Here is a 20350-nt window from a genome sequence, read left to right on the forward strand (position 1 = left end):
TATGTGAAAAATATGACATTAAATCTCTTAAGCATGATCAGTGGCATCCTGACGATATTAAAAAGGCATGGGGGGGGGGGGGGGGACACCACACATGAAAGAAAAAACTAGATGGCTTTTGGTGGCTCTCTTTAGAGTTCAATGTCACGAATTAAAGTTACACAGAGATTAAAACCTGCCATGAAACGGTTCGTCTAGAAGCAGCCAACAACTTCCTACAGTCTGAGTGCGAAAAAAACAAGCAGCATGTCTGTGTCTGCAGCTGCATGGGTGCTGTGTCAGTTCACACTGATAGCATCCATGATAAGTCAAAACCAACATCTGTGGTGTCTTCTCTGCACTCATTAAATGAACCAACTGTTCTGTCAAAACTGGTTGATGATGTTAGGGCCTATGATGAAGATGAAAGCAGACAGGCCGTTAGAAAAAAAAACAAAACTTAAAAAACAGTCAGCTATAAGTATTTCCCTTTATCACCAGAAATGATTGAAAGGGAGGGACAAAGACGTGGGACGAGCTCCTTAAAATAAAGACAATTTAGAACTTTAATCCCTATGATGAGTGTCAGATATTAGGTGTCCATCAAACCGAGCAGGAGGCCAGACAGTTGAAGACCTTAATAAAGGCTAAATTGGACAATGACGACATAAGCAGTGCACGAAAGAAGATCAAGGATTTCTGTACAGACAATGCACAGCTAACCGTGGACTGGAAAAAGGTTATGTTGCATGCCCGGAAAACAAACGAGTCAGTGGAGGACTATATGGATCGCTTTAAGAACACATGGGTCAACCACTCTGGATGCCGTGACGCTGTTGAGGAACTCACTAAATCCAAAGACCCATCATTAATTTGTACCACAATTGATGGACTCCGACCAGAAATTAAGTCCTGTCTGCAAACTTCTTACCCAATGATAACCCATCTGCACTCTCGCCCCATGGCGTTTGAAGAGTTAACGAAACTCGCCAACTCTGTGAAGGATGCAGCAGTAGGAAAACTTTGACTGCAAGCACTGGGACGAGCATGGGAAACAGATGACTCAGATGGACAAACTGGATCAAAGAAGTCAAAGAAGACAGCCAAAAAGGGAACCTGTAACTACTGCGGGAAAGTGGGCCACTGGGCCAAAGAATGCCGGAAGAAGGTGCGAGACATATCAAAGGCATCAAGAGATCCTGTGTCACATAACTCTCAACCTTCCACTGGAGACCCTCATATTCCTAATGGGGGATCAAACAACTAGCCCCTGGGCCCCGTCGCTTGGTTTTCACAGCTATCTCCAGAAATTCAGAGCAGGCTCCTAAGAAGTGTTGAAATTACACCCCAGGGAAACTTCTAAATCACCCCTCCCTCTGACCTTTGTCGGCAGCTGTCCAACAGCGGGCAGACGGTCTTTATGGGGAAGTCATCCTTGAACCACATTTTCTGGATTTTCTCATCGACACAGGTGCTTGAGTAACTGTCATTCCAAACACATACACATTACCTCTCGGTTAAAAATCCGCAGTGGGTTGCGGAAATGAAGGACCATTCCCACTCCCATTAAGACAGACTCTTCCCCTTGCAACTCAAATTGGTCCTATTGCCCTCACAACACACATATGGACTGGACCAATGAAACTGGTCTTGTTGGGACCGGACATCCTCAGCCAAACCAGTTTGGACATCCAATTTAAAGATGGAAAGGTTACTCAATGTAACCATGACAAACTTGGCTAGTCATCCAATCTGGGCTAAGGACAAAAATGAAATGATTTGAAAATGAAGCCTGTTACTTTTACAGGTTCCCCACCACCTCCAACCAGGCAATATCTGCTAGGCATGCAAGCTGTCCAGGGAATTTTATGAATTGTCTAGCAGTTGGAAGAAAAAGGAATTTAAACCTCCAGCAGCAGCAGCAGCAACAGCCCTTTGGCCAGTTAGGAAAGCAGATGGAAGTTGGAACCTCACCATTGACTACCGAGAAGCCAACAGGCGCATCAATAAGCTGACACCCTTAGTGGCAGACCCATCTACCATCCTCAATGCCATTAAACCTTCACATCAATGGTTTTCAGTCACTGACATGGCCAATGGCCTCTGGTCCGTGCCACTGAGCCCACACATGCAACCTCGGTTTGTGTTTACAGTCAGTTGGCTACAATACACCTAGACATGCCTACCCCAAGGATTTCACAACTCAGCCATTGTATATCGCTAAGAACTGAGAAAAGACTTAGTACAATTGTCAGATCTGCAATCAACCGTGGCCCTATATGTTGATGATGTGCTAATAGCATCCAATGACAAATAGCAACATGAGCAAGACGTGTTGAAACTGCTGGATCATTTAGCAAAGCAGGGACATGAGGCCAGTCTGAAAATCGCACAGCTCAGTCAAACAGAGGTGACCTACTTGGGCCAGAAGATCTCACAGGGACAACATGAAATGACCCCAGATAGGAAGACGGCTGTTAAATTGTCCCCTTTACCAGCAACAGTGAGGGAATTAAGATCTTTTCTTGGTCTTTGCAATTAGAAACAGGGAGTGGATGGACAGCTACTCTGAACTCACTCAACCTCTGAATGACAAATTTAAAGGCAATCCTCATCCGAAGGATCAGTTGACATGAACAAGTGAGGAAAGAAAGGCCTTTGACAACATCAAACAGGCCCTGGTAACAGCTCCCGCTTTGGGCATTCCAGACACCTCAAGACCCTTCGTTCTCCATGTCCATGAGCATTAAGAGTACGTGACAACAGTGTTGACCCAAGAGTGGGGGGTCTGACACAAGGCAGTAGGTTACCTCTCCGCTTAGCTGGACCCTGTGGCACAAGCCATGAGACCATGTTTGAGAGCAGCGCAAGCCACATACTTGGCAGTTCATCTCACAGGGCCTATTGTCTTAGATCAGAAGCTAACAGTTAAGTGTCCTCAAGCTGTTTACGCCATTCTCAGCATAGGACAATCCTCACAGGTCACAGCAGCCAGATGGACGAAATGGTCAGTCGCTTTGGAAATGCCAACCATCACAACCGTGAAATCCACTCCCAGCAATCCAGCTACTATGATGTCACCTCTCAGCAATCCTGTGGATGCACGACTGCTCTGAGGTAATACAGGCATCCCTTGAAGGTGATGAGCACATTAAAATGACTCCACACCAAAACCCTGACCTAGTACTGTTCACTGATGGGTCATCCATGGCCATTGAAGGACGTCACAAGGCAGGATGGGCAGTGACTTCAAGCCATGAGGTCATAGCAAGTGGTTTTTTACTTGCAGGAACCTCAGCTCAGCAAGCAGAGCTCCATGCACTTGCTGAAGCACTAAAAGTGGCCGAAGGAAAGACAGCCAACGTTTACACTGACTCAAGGTACAATTTCAGCGTGGTCCATGACTTTGGAGCCCTGTGGAAACAAAGATGGTACATGATGGCCACTGGAACTCCAATACGTAATGGCCAAGAAGTAGCCCAACTGCTAGATGCTCTCAGTATATCGTGCCTCTGATGGTGGCCACCATGACCAGCAGTACTCTGAGAGCATCTAGCAGTAGCAGTACTCAAGGTCAAAGCACATCCTAAACAGGAGGACGAGGTAAGGGAAATGCGGTGGCAGATGAAGCTGCTAAGCTGCCACAAGGAGGGATGATACTGATTTAACTTTGAGTGACAGCAGCAACACTGATTTGACTTCAAATGACACAGATGTGACTGCAAGTGGTGGCGACACAAGACTGCCCACCAACACAACAGAGGGATTGCGACATGTCACTGTCCAATATCTCAAACACATAACTAAAATGCAAGACAGCACGGGACCAGAGGAACAATGGATTTGGATGGAGAATGGTGTAAAATTGCATAATGAATGTGTGTGGAGGAAAGGTGACAGGGTTGTTTCTTCTTCCTGTCACTTATCAGACTTGGCTCAACAGATACGCAGTATCGGCCACATTTGACCTAAAGCCATGCTTTCAAGGTTCTCTTCAGTCTGGTATAACCCTTGCTGTGGAGCAGAAGCTCAGAAGGTTAAGGACACTTGTCAGATCTGTCAACAACACAATCTTTCCCCACGAGCTTCAACTCCTATGTTACAACCTAATACAACAGCCGGTTGTATCAAAGGACTCAGTCCTTATGAGATCATCACAGGGTGACCTATGAAGCTTCCTGGTACACCAGATTTGTGTGACGCTGATGTCACCCTCCTCTCTGACTCCCTGCTTCAGTACTATTGTGATCTCACCAAAGCTGTTTCTGCAGCAGAAGCACAAGGTAGGGTAGTTTGGGGAGAGCCACCAGAGGGGGGACACTTTTTAGTGTCAGGACAGTGTGTTATGATTAAGAAATTTCCACGTTCAGGTCTAGAATCAAGATGGGAAGGACCATTCCCAGTACTGCTAGTTATGCCATCAGAAGTTAAAGTTCAGGGCAAGAAACATTGGATTCATACCTCACATTGTAAACCAATCAAAGGTGTTCAGAGTGTTGGAGACAGTGGGAAGAACTGAGTCGTTTAGAAGCTCAGCGGCCACCCCATGGTGAAGATAGTCAGCTAGCAATACCATTCTAGATTCCACCTGCACTCTGATTAGCCCCCACCTTGGAGGCTTTATCTTAATCTTTACAATCTATGTGATGACCTACTGTATGTTGTAATATATGTTGTTGCTCTCAATATGTTTGTGTCTGCCTCTGTGTTTTCCAGACCTGAGATTCACCGATGTCTTCCAACAATGTATAACGACTAGCTATTAGGACACCAGCGTTCCAGTGAACTGAGAGGTGTGAGCTTAACAGGGAATCACATCAGTCTGCAGGTTCTCCATTTTACTTGCAGAGGGCGAGCTGTTACACAGCTGCTTGCAGACGCCCTGTATCATTGTGGTAGGGTTCTCCTCATCTTATCGACAGTGACAGGAACGTGACCCTGAGCCTTTAACAGAATTAGTTGCTGACCAGGTAACAGAGCTAACCTATATCACTCGGTATGCATTTTGGTTAAGTGTAGATTACAAGTCTTCTATATTGTAAACCACATAGCCAGTGGTCCAGAACACGCTCTGGAACCAGACATCGCTCTGTAGTAGTGATCTTCAGATACTTTTTCGGCTCCATGTCCATAATTGCTCCCTTTTACACTGTGATCCAGGTGATCCATGCAACACCACTTACATTCCATCAGTCAGTATGTCTGACGTTGTGTCACCGTTTACCTTTTCTTGTTGTATTGAACACTATGGAGATTCATCTTTTCTGGGTGCAGTTCATCGACCTAAGTGTTCATATGTTTATGAGGTACACAGTGCTCTTTCATGCTAACATCCAAGTTCACAACTAGGGCTCCGTCACAACTTGCGTAACTAATTCTGTAGCATGGTCTAGGCTGCTATCCATCACTTTTGTCGATTAGAAGTACCTGTTGGTATTCAGTGGCTCTGCGGACATACGACGTACAATGAATTTGCTCATACTTCAAGCAGGGAATTAGACCAAGCACTCTCTCAGTGTTCTCGACGTAACTCAAATCTTACTGGCTCGACATCCAACCTCCCGAGTCTGTTGGTATTTAGTGACCACACCTAGCACCACCCCAGGTGGGGAACTAAAAGAATTTCAGTGTTTGTTCCCTAATGGTATGCAATCATGGCATCCATCATGGCGTACGAATGATAATAGCCACCTAACAGATGGTGTTTATGGACCAGCAGTATTCTGACCTTTACATCTTGATTACAAGGTCATTTTACATGACTCAAGGGTCCCAGTTAAGACACAGTTAATGTTAGCCATGACTGAACATCGTCTTCATGCTGAAGATTCATTGGTTTGTGTAGAACATTTTACCTGTGAATAGACATGGTGGACCAGAGTGTTAGGTGCATTAATAATGATATTACAGAACCGCATGGCTTTGGACTATATGCTCTCCGCTCACAGGTATAGAATGATGTACTGACGGTGTTAAACTCACTAAAAATCTTACAAAAATTATGGATGACATCTCTGATATGGGTTTTCAGCTCCAGTATATGATGGGTAACAACAGTGGTTGGTTTAGTAATCTATTGTGGGGACTTTGGCCTATGGCTCAGGATGTGTTATGTACCCTAATGCTGATTTTGGGGACAGTACTGTTCCTTTATCTCACTTGGAGACTTAAGTGTTGTGCTATTAACACCGTTACTACCTCACAACAGCAGCCAAAACATTGGCATGCTAGAAGGCCTTTGATGCCTCTCTGAATGTGACACTTATTTTTCCCATTCGCATAATATGCGGATTGAAGCTGTCAGACCTCCTGACTGTGAGGATGTAGATGGACAATGGACTGACCACCCATTATACGTGTATGGAAGGTTTGGTGAATGTTTGCTTGCATATTAGCTTTAATCAGTAGTAATCATTAGGTTTCTCAATGATTAAGAGGGGGGAGATGTGGGGAATAGCAGAATGCTCTCTATGGTATTAAGATCAGACGAGACACACACATGCTCATATAATCATGTGGCTTCCCCATATCATATGCTCTATCATATGCTCATATCCATATAATTATACAGAGTCCTCCCATTCAAACAGCTAAATAGTAATTCACATAAACTGACGTGAGCTGGAGGGTTAAACAGAGTGCACTGGCTACAGTCTCTGGTGTGAGTCTGAGGTGTTTGATATCTATGACAGCCAAACTCAAAAGGACTTGGCTAGCAGGGGGATATCTATGAGCAAGCAATTGTCTTCTTTAGTCTGGGTGTCTTGGTAACATCGCGTGAACAGTGTGCAGGAGAGTCTCCTTGCCTGAATCATCGAACTTCAATAAAGACGACTGAAACCAAATACTATTGTTGTACCTCTTTATTATCTTAACAAGAAAACACAAATGCCCAGCACCACCTACCCAACTTCTTCTCCTGTGCTAACTGGCACACATGCACATGCACACACGCACACACACACACACACACACACACACAGAATTCAGGACAGGAAACACAACGACTAGATTGCTGAATCAGAGTCTCCACCCCAAAAATCTACCCAAACTCACACAGAGCCACCCTCTGACCCATCCACATCCGTCTGCTGTGGGCCCTTTTCCGCCGCCCACTTCAGGGCATTACGAACCTCTTGGCTAACTATAAACCAGGCCGACCACATCAGAGGCACTGGGGGTGCCCCCCAAAACCCATTTCCCCTTCCTCTTCTCGTCTCCTCTCCTCTCCTGCCTCTCCCTTCCCCTTGTCTTTCTTTCTCTCTTTCTTTTCCTTTCACTCCCATCGTGTGCTAACAACTGACCCCGCCTCCCATCCTCCTCAGCACAATAAGCAGCATCTGGAAATCATTGGCCCAAAAAAAACCAAAACAACACATGACAGGGTGAGGTGGACAGAGATGGAGGAGAGAGAGTCTTTTTTTCTTGTTTTTGTTGTTGTTGGTGGTGATGGTGTTGTTGTTTTACGTGACATGAAATTCATATGTAACTCATTTGTGAAATGAATGAAATTAGTTTTGGTGTCAAGCATTTTTTTTTTACTTCTGTTCGCAGAACACATCGCGAAAAAGTTTTAACCTCATTCCTACGGAGGTTCTTAGCCACATGTGAGTTGTGAGAGCAGTACTGTAAATACGCTTAGTGTTCCTTAGCTCAAAGCGCGATCAGAGGTACTTGAAGCTAACTACAATTTTATTAAGTTAGTCATCAACAAGCTACAACAAGATCATAAATAACGTACCAATGACTGGACTAAGGTTACAGTAGATGAGAAATGTAAGGTTAGGGTGTGAGTTTTATTCAGAGAAGTTGTAATTTGGATTGAGATAGGTGGCTATAGGTTGTTGAGGGAAACAACAGAGTTAAAAGGAGCTCCTTCAAAGGTACACTCAGAGGGGCGTAGAACTGTTTGTACTGCAGCGCAGAGTACATATGTAAGAATGTAGAGCGAGTTGTTTTTGTTGTAGTCATCAGCCACACCACCCAAAAGTAAATAAACTTATAGTGCTGACACAAAGCGGCTCAACCAGACTCAAGGGTCCAGTGAAACAGCAGCAGCACAAAGGAAAAAAAAAAAAACATCTCAAGAGAAAAAATCTGCAACTCAGCAACTGCAGCTGTAATTATAGAGGTCTGCTGAAATCAGCAGGAAGACCTGAGAGAGAGAGAGAGAGAGAGAGAATGCATGTCTAAGAGGCAGGAAAGAATCAGAGCATTGCCTAAAACAAACATTGTCAGCCCACAGTGTACAGAAATATAATTGACTAGTTATCTCATTCAAACAGAAAAAAAGACAAAAAAAGGGGGGGGGGACCACAAGAGTGAGGAGGTTGCTCTCAAAGAGCTGCAAAAAGAGCATTTGAAAACAGAAACAGTCTTCGTATGGCCTTATGAGGACATTAAAAATCTCGTCACCATGGCAACTTTCTCTTGATAGGTTTTACAGATGAGAAGACACATAATGCCAAACTGCCTCAAAAAGTCTCTTCAGACATGAGTATGTGCTGCTTGAAAATGCATTCAACAGTTGTACGTAAAATAGCTCCAGTTGTTTATTTCTCAAATAGGTCACGTGAAATGACTCAGAAAGACAATACAGTCAACATATAAAACACACAAAGAAAAACAAGTTGAGGGAACTTTGTCCTTCCCCTAAATTTGAACTGGTTAGACTATAAAATGGCGGCTATGCATCGATCCCTCAATTGAGTGTGAAACACTGCCCTCTGGTGGGGAAAGGGTGGTACTAAATTCCATGGAACTCCGACCTTTCCGTTATACATTAGTGTGCACCGTATAAACACTCACCATTTTATTAATAACGAAGAACAATAAACCTGCTCCTGTTTGAATAATAGACAGCTGAAATACACAATTATCAGAATTTTTAACGCACGTATGAAAACAGATAAATAAAACACAGCATACACATATGGTGTTTTCAGTGTTTATTTTTTTGTTTTTAATAAAAGGTTTCCTTTTGGTTTGAGTAGCTGAGCCTTCCTCTGTTCCTCCATCTTTTCTTCTTCCTCCTTTTTCTCCCTCCATTTCTGCATGCCCTGATCCATCTCTGCATTTAGATATACTGCTCTCCTCTGATGAAGGAGAAGACAGCAGAAGACACAGATAAGGAAACAGGAGGGAGGGGAAGGAGAGAGAGAGAAAGCAGAATGTATAATTATAATTTTATAGTGTAATAATAATGTTACAACGTGTCAAAACCGTCTTATCACGTGCCCCACTGTCAAGCATAAACCCCAAAAATAATACTACAAAATAAATGTTAGAATATAAATGGTTCCTCAACACTGTGGCCCCACAGAGAGTGTGAGAAGGAAGACAGATTAACTGATTAGTAGTGGAGCGATACAGACGAGAGGACTGAGAAACATTAACCGTTAAACAAAGTTGTTGAAATAGCGCATTCTAAAAAAAAGGTTTGAACGTGACTTAACAACTGGTAAACACTATAGTCAGAAGCAGCCAAACTGTGGTATGTGTAGCACCAGCAGTGGGGTGTGTATGTGTGTGTGTGTGTGTGTGTGTGTGTGTGTATATATATATATATATATATATATATATGTATATATATATAGTGATAGATAGATAGATACATACATACATACACCCCTGAAAAGCTAATGTTACATCATCTTGTGCATACAAGGTTCTGTTTTATCCATTACAGAATTTTTCACCTGTAGGTTTTTCTTGTGTGTTACTCTAACCAAAGGTCACTGGGGTTGGGTTGGTGATCCATGATGCAGCTGAATGCTCTATAGATATATATGTGTGTGTGTGTGTGTGTATATATATATATATATACAGATAAAGATATAGATATAGACAGATAGATATAGATACAAATATATCTGTGTGTGTGTGTGTGTGTGTGTGTATGTGTTGTATGAAGAAAGTAAGGTAGGGGTCACTCATAAGCCTCATTCATTTTTAAATTCATATTTAGATAATCTGTTATTCTGAAGACTGTGTTCTCAGAGCAGCCAGGAGGTCTCATAGTATCCTCATTACTGTGGCACTGTGGTATGCAATGTTTCACAGATGTTGTGGCAAAATAATTAAAAAAAAGAAAAAAAAAAGCACCCAAAAAATTTAAAGGGGAATAGTCTTACTGCAAATGCTTCTCTTTCTGCTCGCCTTCTTGTCTGGCCTTTCATTGGAGGGGCTGGCCTGCCATCTGTAGAAACATGTTACACACACCCACACACACTAATGAGGTCAACAACCTGTATGTTCGGGACATTCCTATTTTTCCCCATTCTACACTACTGAACCCAGAGTGATTCATCCGGGGACAGTAGGCTGTGTCTGCATTTATTTTTGGCCAATCAGTGACAATTGTTGCATGGAAGGAGAAACGACTAAGACCTCTTCACTGAAAGCTAACGGTAAGCATTGCACATCTGTGGCAACATTACAGCGTAAACATGTGTTTTCAAAGGGTAGAACTCTACTTCGGATGTTTTGCTCAATATCATGAGAGTATTTCCGTCATAAATTATGCCAGCAACAAGAGAGAACCCACCTGCGTATGACCAGTCGGGTAGATCTGTTAATGGGCCATATTCAGACCCACTTCGGGATAAACCATTTCTGTGAAAACATTTACATGCATTAGACCAGGACCATGCATTAGACCAGGAACGACTGACTGACTGACTCTCTCTCTCTCTCTGTGTGTATGTGTGTGATCGACGTTACTCACTCGAGCCTCCACTTCGTTCCTGCTTGAATTGTGCACGTTGATGTGAATGAACGCGATGTCTGCCTAAACGCTGAGAAGAAATATATACGTATATAAACGAGCTTAAGTAACGCTGCTTTTTTTTTACAGTCAGATTATCGGACATCTCTTGACTAACGTCCTGTCGTCCGCGTTCACTCACAGGCTGAAGAAGTTTTCCAAGTGCTATTTGATCAGTTTAGGATTTCATATGTTATTTAACTCTTGTAAGATGTCGACTTCTGTTCAGTTTAACATATATATAGATCATTAACAAATATCAACCAAACTAATAAAAATCATGCCCTCTTACCAGTGATGCACAACATCTTCAAGGGTGCAGCCATTTTGGATATTTAGAGTACTCCTTACGTCAACTACGGAACATCACACGGGACATACATAATAGCAACAGTTTTGTCTCGCCACAATTCACGCTCGGTTCGTTTAATCTTCCACCGCTAGGTGGCGAGCAAACAACGAAGACAAACAGGAAAAACTAACTAACTTCTCTTTTGTTGTCAGATGAGGCCCATGCACTCCGTACTCTTTTGCTTTATAATCAAATGTACAACATTTGTCTTGAGTGTTCACGATTTCACAAATGACACAAGTCCGGTAAAATTACGCTAATAAATAGTCTAGAGAGAGTGCTGTGCTTGCAACTATACTGGCAGAAAATCTAAAATATTTCATTGTTTGTACTGTGACAGGCTTTTTTTGTTGGGGTATCTTAAGATATTAGCCTGAGTTGTGAACTTTTTTGATGTGTATGACTTTTGTATGCGTATTTTAATCTACGGATGTATGTTCCTTTTTTTCGGTCACTATCCCAGAAGTTGGAAAATTATTTGAAAGACCCAGGAACCTCGTCGTTTTCTTGCTTGATTCTTCTCTATACCCTGAAACAAGTTCCCACTCGCTAATAACGCGCTTTGCGAGGGAGAGGCAAAGACACACCGACACACACGCGCTTCAGCAAACCGCAGCAGCAGCAGCGGTGGATGAAACAGGGGAAGGGGAGGGTTGCTTCAGGGTAAAGAAAACGATTTTTTTTTTCATGAAAGCACAACCTTGGTTTTGTAAGCCGTTGTGTACCTAAACGTTACCATATAGTTACCATTGGGTTTGCAATGGAATTTATTCATAGGTAACTATGGAGCGGAGACTGGCATTTTTCAGCGGAAACAGTTACATTGTTACAACCTCAAAAAAAAGCACACATGCCGCCGAAGCACACTGCCCCAAAGAGCTTGGCATTATCCTTCCGCACATTCCACAGACGCAAGGCACGACTAAATAGACCTTCAGGCTTGGATAACATCGTGGAAAACGTGCTACCGCAGCCCTTAGATGCACGCCTTTAGTTGGGTCGCCTTTCATTCTTAAAATACCACATTGTTCAGTGCTCTGTTCACATAGCGACCCATTTCATGATATTTTGCCACTAGTTTGACTTTAGTCCGGTGTTGCATTTTTGCCAAAGACTATAAACACTGCTTCTTAAAGTAGAAAAGATTATCGAATCCAGATTGTGGTAACTCTTTAAGTTTTCCAGTAGCATGAACAAAACGGTTTGCTTATTTTGAAGAAGCGTTAGTAACTTGAAGTTAATACTGGCCTATAAATAATAATAGTTGCTCAGTATAAGCTTGAGTCATTAAATGTGTCACGGTTAAGGAGGGATTGACAAATAAACATGCTACAGGCTTCGCACCAATGGACAACGGCTCCAGAAGTTTGGATGAGTGATGATTTTTGAGGATTCAATTCATCCGCGGTGCCTACCGGAAAGAGGTTCCGGTAAGAAAAGAGGAGCCACAGAGGAAGAAAGAAGGGGGAGGTAGGCAATTTAGGAAAGAAAGAAACTGTAGGTTAATTGATTGTGAGAAATTCCATATCGATACAAGCTTTCAGCGCGATCGACGTACGTGTTTACGGTTGGTTCATGGTGACATTACTTTGATTGGACCGGAGTTGTTTTGTGCATTCCTCACTTTTGGAAACTTCCCCTAATATTTGGATTGAAGTTAACACTTTGAAACGGGACTTGGAAACTGGCAATCCTTTGAAGTATCAGCGAAGGTCTTGTTTTCTCAGTATTTTTCACATGTTCAGCGTTCTTTCTCATACTGTAGATTCTGTTCTTTGGAACTCGGAATCATTCGCCGTGAAAGGCATTTGTCTGCACAGAAAAGGACGTTTTTCTACCTTCCCCTTTATATGGAACCCGCTAGCTGAAGCAGCCTGGCTGTTCTCGAAGCCTAGTGTGTAACGAAGTCGCAAAGATTCGAAGGAAAGAAATCTCCCCTGGACATATGGCTACATTTTGATAGACCTGTTGATTTGTTTCAAGAAGAAAACACTGTATGTTGTGAAAATCGCGTCGTCAAAAACTTTCTGAAAAAAGGAATTGTGTCAATTATGAGACTTTTCTTGTTTTACTTGCCTCTTCAAACGGTGATCAAACAGTAGCAGCAGTTCAACAAATGTGACCGCTATACTCAACTCGTTTGAATGGACCGTTCAGTAATACGGACACGGAGAAAACAACCGCGATTTGACTGTTAGGTTGAAGCCAGCATTAGAGGAAAGATTGGGTAACCGAGAGAGAAAATATGTAATGGATGTAAATGGACTGCCTCACACATGTTTGCCCAAGCGTCCCTCATCAAGGAACCCATTAAACGATGTTTCTTTTCAAGCATAATTACTTCGAGATGTAGACAAACAGAAATGTCATAGTGGTTTTATTTATAGTTCTTTTATGTAAGATATTTATTACGTATTCTTAAAAAAAGGTCTAATTTTAAGCTCTGAGAGTAGTTTTGTGTTGTAATTTCTTTTGTACATTCATGGTCCATGTCATTTCATCTGCTGAGAATAAGTTGCGTCAATACTGTATTATTATAGAGTACTGTATTCAAACCTTGAGTCTCTCAGGTGACATATTTGAATAAGTGTAATTTACATTACTGTTTTTTGTTTGCTTGCTCGTTTTGTTGTAAAAGTTAATCAAACAATGGACCGACTTGGCAGTAAACTGAAGTCTAAGTTAAAACTCTCTGACTCTGGGAGTGTGAAATTTAGCAAGAAGAAAAACGAACTGGCTAACACTAATAATAACAGCAACATCAGCACCCCTAGTGGTGGAACAGCAGAAGACCAGAGCTCAGCTACCACCAGCCCACCTGCCAGCACGGGTCAGTTTACCCTGACCTGCCCCGGTGAGGCGTGCAGCCAGTCAGTCAGCAGAAATGGAAAAGTGGTCAGTTCACAACGGATCTCTCCGTCTTCGACGACCGCTTCTACTACGGTGCCCGAAGAACGCGGAGCCGTCGTTGAACACCACCCGACGACCCTCGCTCCGCTACGGCGCCGGTCCCCTCAGCAACGTGCCTCGTACTACCTGCCGGAAGGCGTGGATAGCCGGGCAGGGGGCGCTGGGGACCAACTGAGGCGGGGTGATTCTCCCCGTGGGGAGGCTGACCCCCAGACCGCATACAGCCCTAATTCCCAAGCTGCCGCTAACCAGCGGCGCTATTCGCTGGAGCTCCAGCAGCTGGTCCGACGCCAGCAACTCCTGTCCCAGCCTCCACAACACTCCATGCCACCGCCGTACCCCTCCCACAGCTCTGTGGCCCGGTCTGGTACGACCGAGCCGAGCTTTCTGCCCGAACCGGAGCGCCACAAGCGGTTCTCCCTGCAGGAGGCGCTGTTCTACAAGCGGTCAAGCTCTGGCAGCGAGCAGTGGGACAGTGTCCGACCGGCCTCACTCTCCCACCCTCCGCAACGGCCCGTCGAGGGAGGAGGAGGGGGGTTCTTCTTTTCCCCGGGCCCCGCGCTCAGCCCTTGCTCCTCCTTCAGTCTGCAGGAGTCGGTTCTGGCCAGTCCTCGCTCCAGCTTTGCCAGTAGCACGGCCAGTGGGGGCGGAGGCGGCAGCGGCAGTCCCATGGGGAGTCGCTGCAGCAGCAACCGCACCAGCGGCATTAGCTTGGGTTATGACACGCGCCACACGCTGGCCCCACAGCTCCAGTTCTCCTCCACACAGCTAGGTGGCGCCTCAGCTGGACAAGGCTACTCCGTGTCAGGAGGTGGAAAGGTAGTGGCACCTCCTATGGAGGTGTGGAGAGACTACCTGGAGGGAGGGATAGCGCAGGATAGCCGACACTCCTACCCGCCTGCGGTTGGTACCCCAACCGCGGTTTGTTCTCGTGCTGAACCCGAGTGGTGGGGAAGTGAGGGGATAGGTGAACGGGCTCGACACTCGGATCTCCTGGGTACCCGCTACCAGCAGGAGCTCACGCGTCTGCTCCTGAGGGACGCGGCCTTAAAGGAGGAGGGGCTTCTTGGAGGGCTGACCCTCAAAGACCAACCTTTACCCGCGAGGCCCCCCAGCGCCCCTCTCTCTTGTGGACCAGTCAGAACGCAAGAGGAGTTGGGGACCTCGAGGGAACACTCTGAAAACCGTCAGGAGTTTTTTGGTGAGATGTTTCCTCATACCTACCTCAACCATCTGTAATATTGTCTAGCAATGAGTAACGCTGCATCTGCGGCTCGACGTATGAATGTGTGGATGAGTGTGTAGGGAGAGATTGTTCAGCAGACGGAAAAGTCCCTCAGACCTGCAGGAACTTGCTTAGGCCTCTACACCAACAAAAGTAAAAGGGGGAAAAAGACAGTTCCTTCTAGCTTGAAAAAAAAAAAGAGTGTAGTTTGGACCAGAGCAAAAGTAAAGAACATAAGGCTCTATTGGCCCTCACCGTAGCTAAACCACTGACGGTCTCTATAATTTGGTTGACCATTGGAGCAAAGTCACTGAGCAAATATATAACGTAGGGGGCCCAGGCTTATGTGGATGCATTACTGAGCAGACTACACATGCTCAAAAATATCCTCCAAGACCCAGGATAATGATATAGATTTAAACCCAAATTACAGACTCCCTTCACATGGTTCATACCATTCGCCCATGAGTAATCCTGGAAACCAAAGGGTTTGGTTTAGCTTGCGAGGATTCTGGTGTGTGTGTGTGTGTGTGTGTGTGTGTGTGTGTGTGTTTGGGTGTGTGTGTTTGGGTGTGTATATCTTGGCTCTGAGCCAAGTGGAGTGTGTGAGGGTGTGTTGGTGTGTGTTAGCTTGCAGTGGCGTGTGCTGGCGTGTGTTTGTGTTGCTCAGGTATTTGAGTCCTGAGGGAAGACTCTGTATCAGGGGAGAGAAAGAAAGTCTCTATAATGAACTGGTAAAGTGTACTTGTGCCTGTTGGCGTGTGTGTTTTTTTTACCCTCAGTTTGTTCTAAGTTCTAAAATTCTCATTGCTCATTTTGAACCTATTACTCACAGAGACAAACACCTTTGTTTTTATCAGGTTAATCCCTTATGCCTTTGGGGGAGATGCTGAGGTCAGACTATGTGTTTTTAGGTGTCTATTTTGTAAACAATTTATAAGCACCTATCATCATACTTATCGTGTGTGTGTGTGTGTGTTGTAGTGTTTTGGCATTCATTTTGAATGTTTCATCAACACAAAAATTGTGGTGTTTTTGTGGTTATGTTCTCTGAATATGAATTTGACCCAAACCCTGGACCAGCCTGTAAATGGTATGTGAACTGTTTGGGGTGTTAACATCCATGTTTTGAAGTTGATAACGGTATGAGTAATGGGACAGGCGCGTATGTGTGTCGTCTCACAGGCACCAGTAAAACCACGCTGGAAAGCTACTGGATTTGTTTGCGTGTGAACTGTGCACCTGTGTCTTGCATTGCGGGATCTCATGTAGGAACCAAGGAACCGAACGTTTTTCATTTCTGTGTAACGTGCCGTGTGGTGTGTGTTGTGGACCTATGCATGTGTCTATTAAATGCATACGTTGTGTGTAATAACTCCCTTGTGGTGCGTTTCAGATCTGTTTGAGTGTGTGTGTGTGTGTGTTAAACGTGTATCCGATGCATGTGTGAGGTATAACATTTTTCCTTTCCGTTGTGTCCCAGGCACCTGTGTGAAGTGCGGTAAGGGTGTGTATGGGGCGGACAACGCTTGCCAGGCTCTGGACAGTCTGTATCACACCCGCTGCTTCACCTGCGTGTCCTGCGGTGAGTAGTCCGTCGTCGCCAGTCGAACTCGGTCAGCGACCGCTTCAGCAGCTGGGGTGCATTTTCGTGCCACTCTCAACCCAAAGGAGAACAAAAACAGAATTTAATACAGAGCATTCAAAACTGAGGATGGTAGAGGGTCAATATTGTGTGGGGTTTTTTTTTTGTATGATAGTTTCTGATAGTTTCACTCTTTGTCTCTCTCTCGCTCTCTCTCTCTCTCTCTCTCTCTCTCTCAGGTCGAACACTCAGAAATAAGGACTTCTATAACGTGAATGGTTCTGTGTATTGTAAGGAGGATTACTTGGTAAGACTGGAAAAATAATCATGACTCATCTGAAGATGACTAGATTGCTTGTGAAAGATTCCAGCACATTACCAGATTAGAAATTTAAAGCCTCTAAAGAGCAAATGAAATATTAATAGTGTGAGATTTCTAAAGCCAACATCTTTGAAGCTCTCTCTCTCTCTCTCTTTCCTCCTCCTCCTCCTCACTTTCTCTCTCTCTCTTTCCTCCTCCTCCTCCCTCTCTCTCTCTCTCTCTCTCTCTCTCTCTCTTTTTGTCTTTCGTCTCTGGCAGTTCTCAGGCTTCCAAGCTGCAGCAGAGAAGTGCAGTGTGTGTGGTCACCTTATTTTGGAACAAGTAAGGATATACATATGTGTGTGCGTGTGCACGTGTGTGTGTGAATGCGGTGGCTTTAGCGTCCTAAAGTTTTTAAACCGTATTTCGTGTTTGCGTGCGGGTACGCAATGTAACGTTTGCTCCCCCGCCCCCATGTTTCATGTTTAGTTAAATGTTTTTTTGTTTTTTTTTTTCCTTGGGGTCATTTGTCTCAGATCTTACAGGCCCTGGGGAACTCTTATCACCCCGGCTGTTTCCGCTGCATTGTTTGCTCCAAAGCTTTGGACGGAGTTCCCTTCACAGTAGACTACCTCAACAACGTCTACTGTGTCTCTGACTACAACAAGTGAGTGTGTGTGTGTGTGTGTGGTACATGACTGCTAGGTGTGTACTTTACATAACAGCATAATGAGTCTTAACATAAAAAAAAAAAGAGGGTGTGATCGAGCGACTGAAGCATTAACCATGACATAGTGACCACAAAACACAATATCGCCCTCAGTTAAGGCTGTTTAAATTGGAAAAAGAAGCTCTATTCAGCCTCCAGTAATAGCAAGACCAAACATGAGCGTTGCCATGAATGGTGCTGGATTTTTAGAGTGCCGCTGGTTTATTTGGGTGATGGTGATGCTCCAGACGCGTTGGTCACCCTCCCAGGGTTTCTCCAGAGGAAAAAAAATGTGTGGTCGTAGATTTACGTTGCTGTCTGTTTTAGCTGTTTGTTTGTTTGTTTTGTTTTGAATTGTTTCCAGGACATTTGCTCCGAAATGCGCTGCCTGTTTACAACCCATTTTACCGGCTGAGGTGAGTCAGAACCCCAATATCCTTTTGTTTTTTTTCTTCGTCTATTTTATCTGTTTAGTTTTCTTTTCATCATATGAATAGTTCTGGGTTTTTTTTTCAGAAACAGTTGTTTTGGATTGAGATGTTTAATGGTATCGCTGTTTTGTGTTAACAGGGCAGCGAGGAGATTCTCAGGGTGGTATCTATGAACAAAGACTATCACTTTGAGTGTTACCACTGCGAGGTAATTGAACGAAACGAAATGCCATTCTTTCGTTCACTACAGAAACCAACTGTCACTGTTACTTTTTTTTTTTTTTTTTACGTTTGTTTCATGTTGTTTGTTTTTTTGTAACGCGATTCGTGTCCTCTGTTCCCTCTAGGAGTGTGGGAAGCAGCTCTCGGATAAACCTGGATCTCAGTGCTACCCTCTGGGCTCCCATTTACTCTGTCACTCATGTCACATGACCAGAGTGTGCTCCACTCATAACCTTCCCCCTCACAACACACACTGAAATTTGGGAGGGGAAGGGGGGAACCCAATGTGTGACAGACATTCCTGCCCAGTTTTGTACTGTTATGCACATTCAGTAAACCCAGGCTTCAAAGGCTGTCTCACTTTAGCGTTCAGGTGTTGTAACATCAACACAGTTCTTCTCTCTCTCTTTCTCTCGCATATACGTATATACTCATTAATAAGACTACAGACAGTGAAGAGAGGAGAGGAGAAGATTACCTTTTTAACTGACTCACTTTGAGATTGGAGAACTGTTTACTTTCCTGCTCTCAGCCTAGAACCAGAGGGCACTATGTCGCCCCCTAGAGGAACTAGCGCAAGAAAAAAAAAAAAAGAAAAAAGAATCCTGCTGAAACCAAGCGTGTTTTTTTTTTTTTATATCAGTTCTCACAGAACAAAGCATTACTGTTGATTGCTTACTAAATTATTAGGGAGTTAAGAGGTCATACAAAACTACTGCTTTTACTCCTATGTCTACTGTTTGCTGTAGAGAGATAAGGGATTTTTTTTTTTTTTTTGCTTAACTTTTTATATTTAATATCACTAGCAAAGGTTTTGCACTTAAATGAACATGTTTACCTTTTAAAAGAGATTTTTTTTTTAATGAAAGCGTTTCTGCAAAAGAGAGAAAAAAAAAAACATTCCTGCATTTCTGTTTAATTAATAAATGTTCTTCTGTGTGCTTCAACACTGATACCTTTTCGTTTGCTTTTTTTTCTCCCTTTCTCTTCTTCAAGAAATGAACAAGTGAAAACAAGCCTTGCACAACAGGAATGCATCTTTCAGATTATAATAATTACTTTCTTACAGCTGACTAAACCGAGCATTAACCCGAAAAAAAAGAATCCAGTGTTATCTTTGCTTTTATGTCGTCATTGAGAAATATTTTTGTAATTATGTTCAAAGAGATGGGTGACAACTCTCTTAAGCTGCTGAGGTAACGCAGCTGTGAAAAAAAAAAAAAGGATTTCAAACAAACTGTGGACATTACTGTAACTTTCCAGTGAGATGTCAGATTTCTTTCAGATGTCAGGTTTTTGCATTCAATCATCAAACTGTTTTAAAACGTTAATGGGTCTTTTTAATTCGTCGCATATCCTCAGAGTTAAACATCTACGATAAATCCCTGGTTGTCTCCATTCTGTAGATATAGTCGAGGCATAGTTTTGTTCCCTTTAGTTAGAAGATCTTTTTTTTTGTTTGTTTTTTGTTTTGTTTTTCTCAGGGTTGTGATGCGCTGAAGACGAGCCGGTGAACGTTTTGGTAGGCGACGTGTGCCAAACGCGTCACGTTCTCGTGCGACTGGCCGCGTTAGGCCCGTCCAGTCAGAACAGACAAACAAAAAAGAAAAAAAAAAAAAAACGCTGGCGCGAAATCGTTCCTCTTTTCCGCGGCCAAAGGAGGAATTCCCAGGCTGCTGTTTTTAAAAATAGGGCCGAGACATTGCTTGAACTATTTCTAAAATAAACATCCTTGAGCAAAAACAACAGAACGCATCGCTGGCCAAAAATTTGTAGATGAAAACCAAAAAAGCCAAGTTCGGTTTCCTCATGGAAAATTCCCTTGTGGGGAGTACAACTATAGTGATTTCTTGGAAACTGTCGCCACCGTA

General features: G+C 43.7%; 2 protein-coding genes across 2 annotated transcripts; one reads left to right on the top strand and one right to left on the bottom strand.

The window, feature by feature from the left end:
- Positions 1–8912: 8912 nt before the first annotated feature.
- On the bottom strand, positions 8913–11094 carry mrpl52 (mitochondrial ribosomal protein L52). The gene is made up of 5 exons (XM_030780825.1): positions 11037–11094; positions 10706–10775; positions 10526–10593; positions 10113–10177; positions 8913–9074 (listed from the first exon to the last, which is right to left on the bottom strand). Exons 1-5 carry the CDS (start codon positions 11068–11070, stop codon positions 8928–8930), a joined length of 384 nt encoding a protein of 127 aa, XP_030636685.1. The 5' UTR covers positions 11071–11094; the 3' UTR covers positions 8913–8927.
- Positions 11095–13745: 2651 nt separating this feature from the next.
- Positions 13746–18867, top strand: ajuba (ajuba LIM protein). Its single transcript, XM_030780712.1, has 8 exons — positions 13746–15207; positions 16715–16816; positions 17056–17123; positions 17397–17459; positions 17654–17784; positions 18191–18242; positions 18397–18465; positions 18605–18867. Exons 1-8 carry the CDS (start codon positions 13746–13748, stop codon positions 18734–18736), a joined length of 2079 nt encoding a protein of 692 aa, XP_030636572.1. The 3' UTR covers positions 18737–18867.
- Positions 18868–20350: the final 1483 nt, after the last annotated feature.

Source organism: Chanos chanos, chromosome 7 (assembly GCF_902362185.1).
Source record: "Chanos chanos chromosome 7, fChaCha1.1, whole genome shotgun sequence".
Lineage (NCBI taxonomy): Eukaryota > Metazoa > Chordata > Actinopteri > Gonorynchiformes > Chanidae > Chanos > Chanos chanos.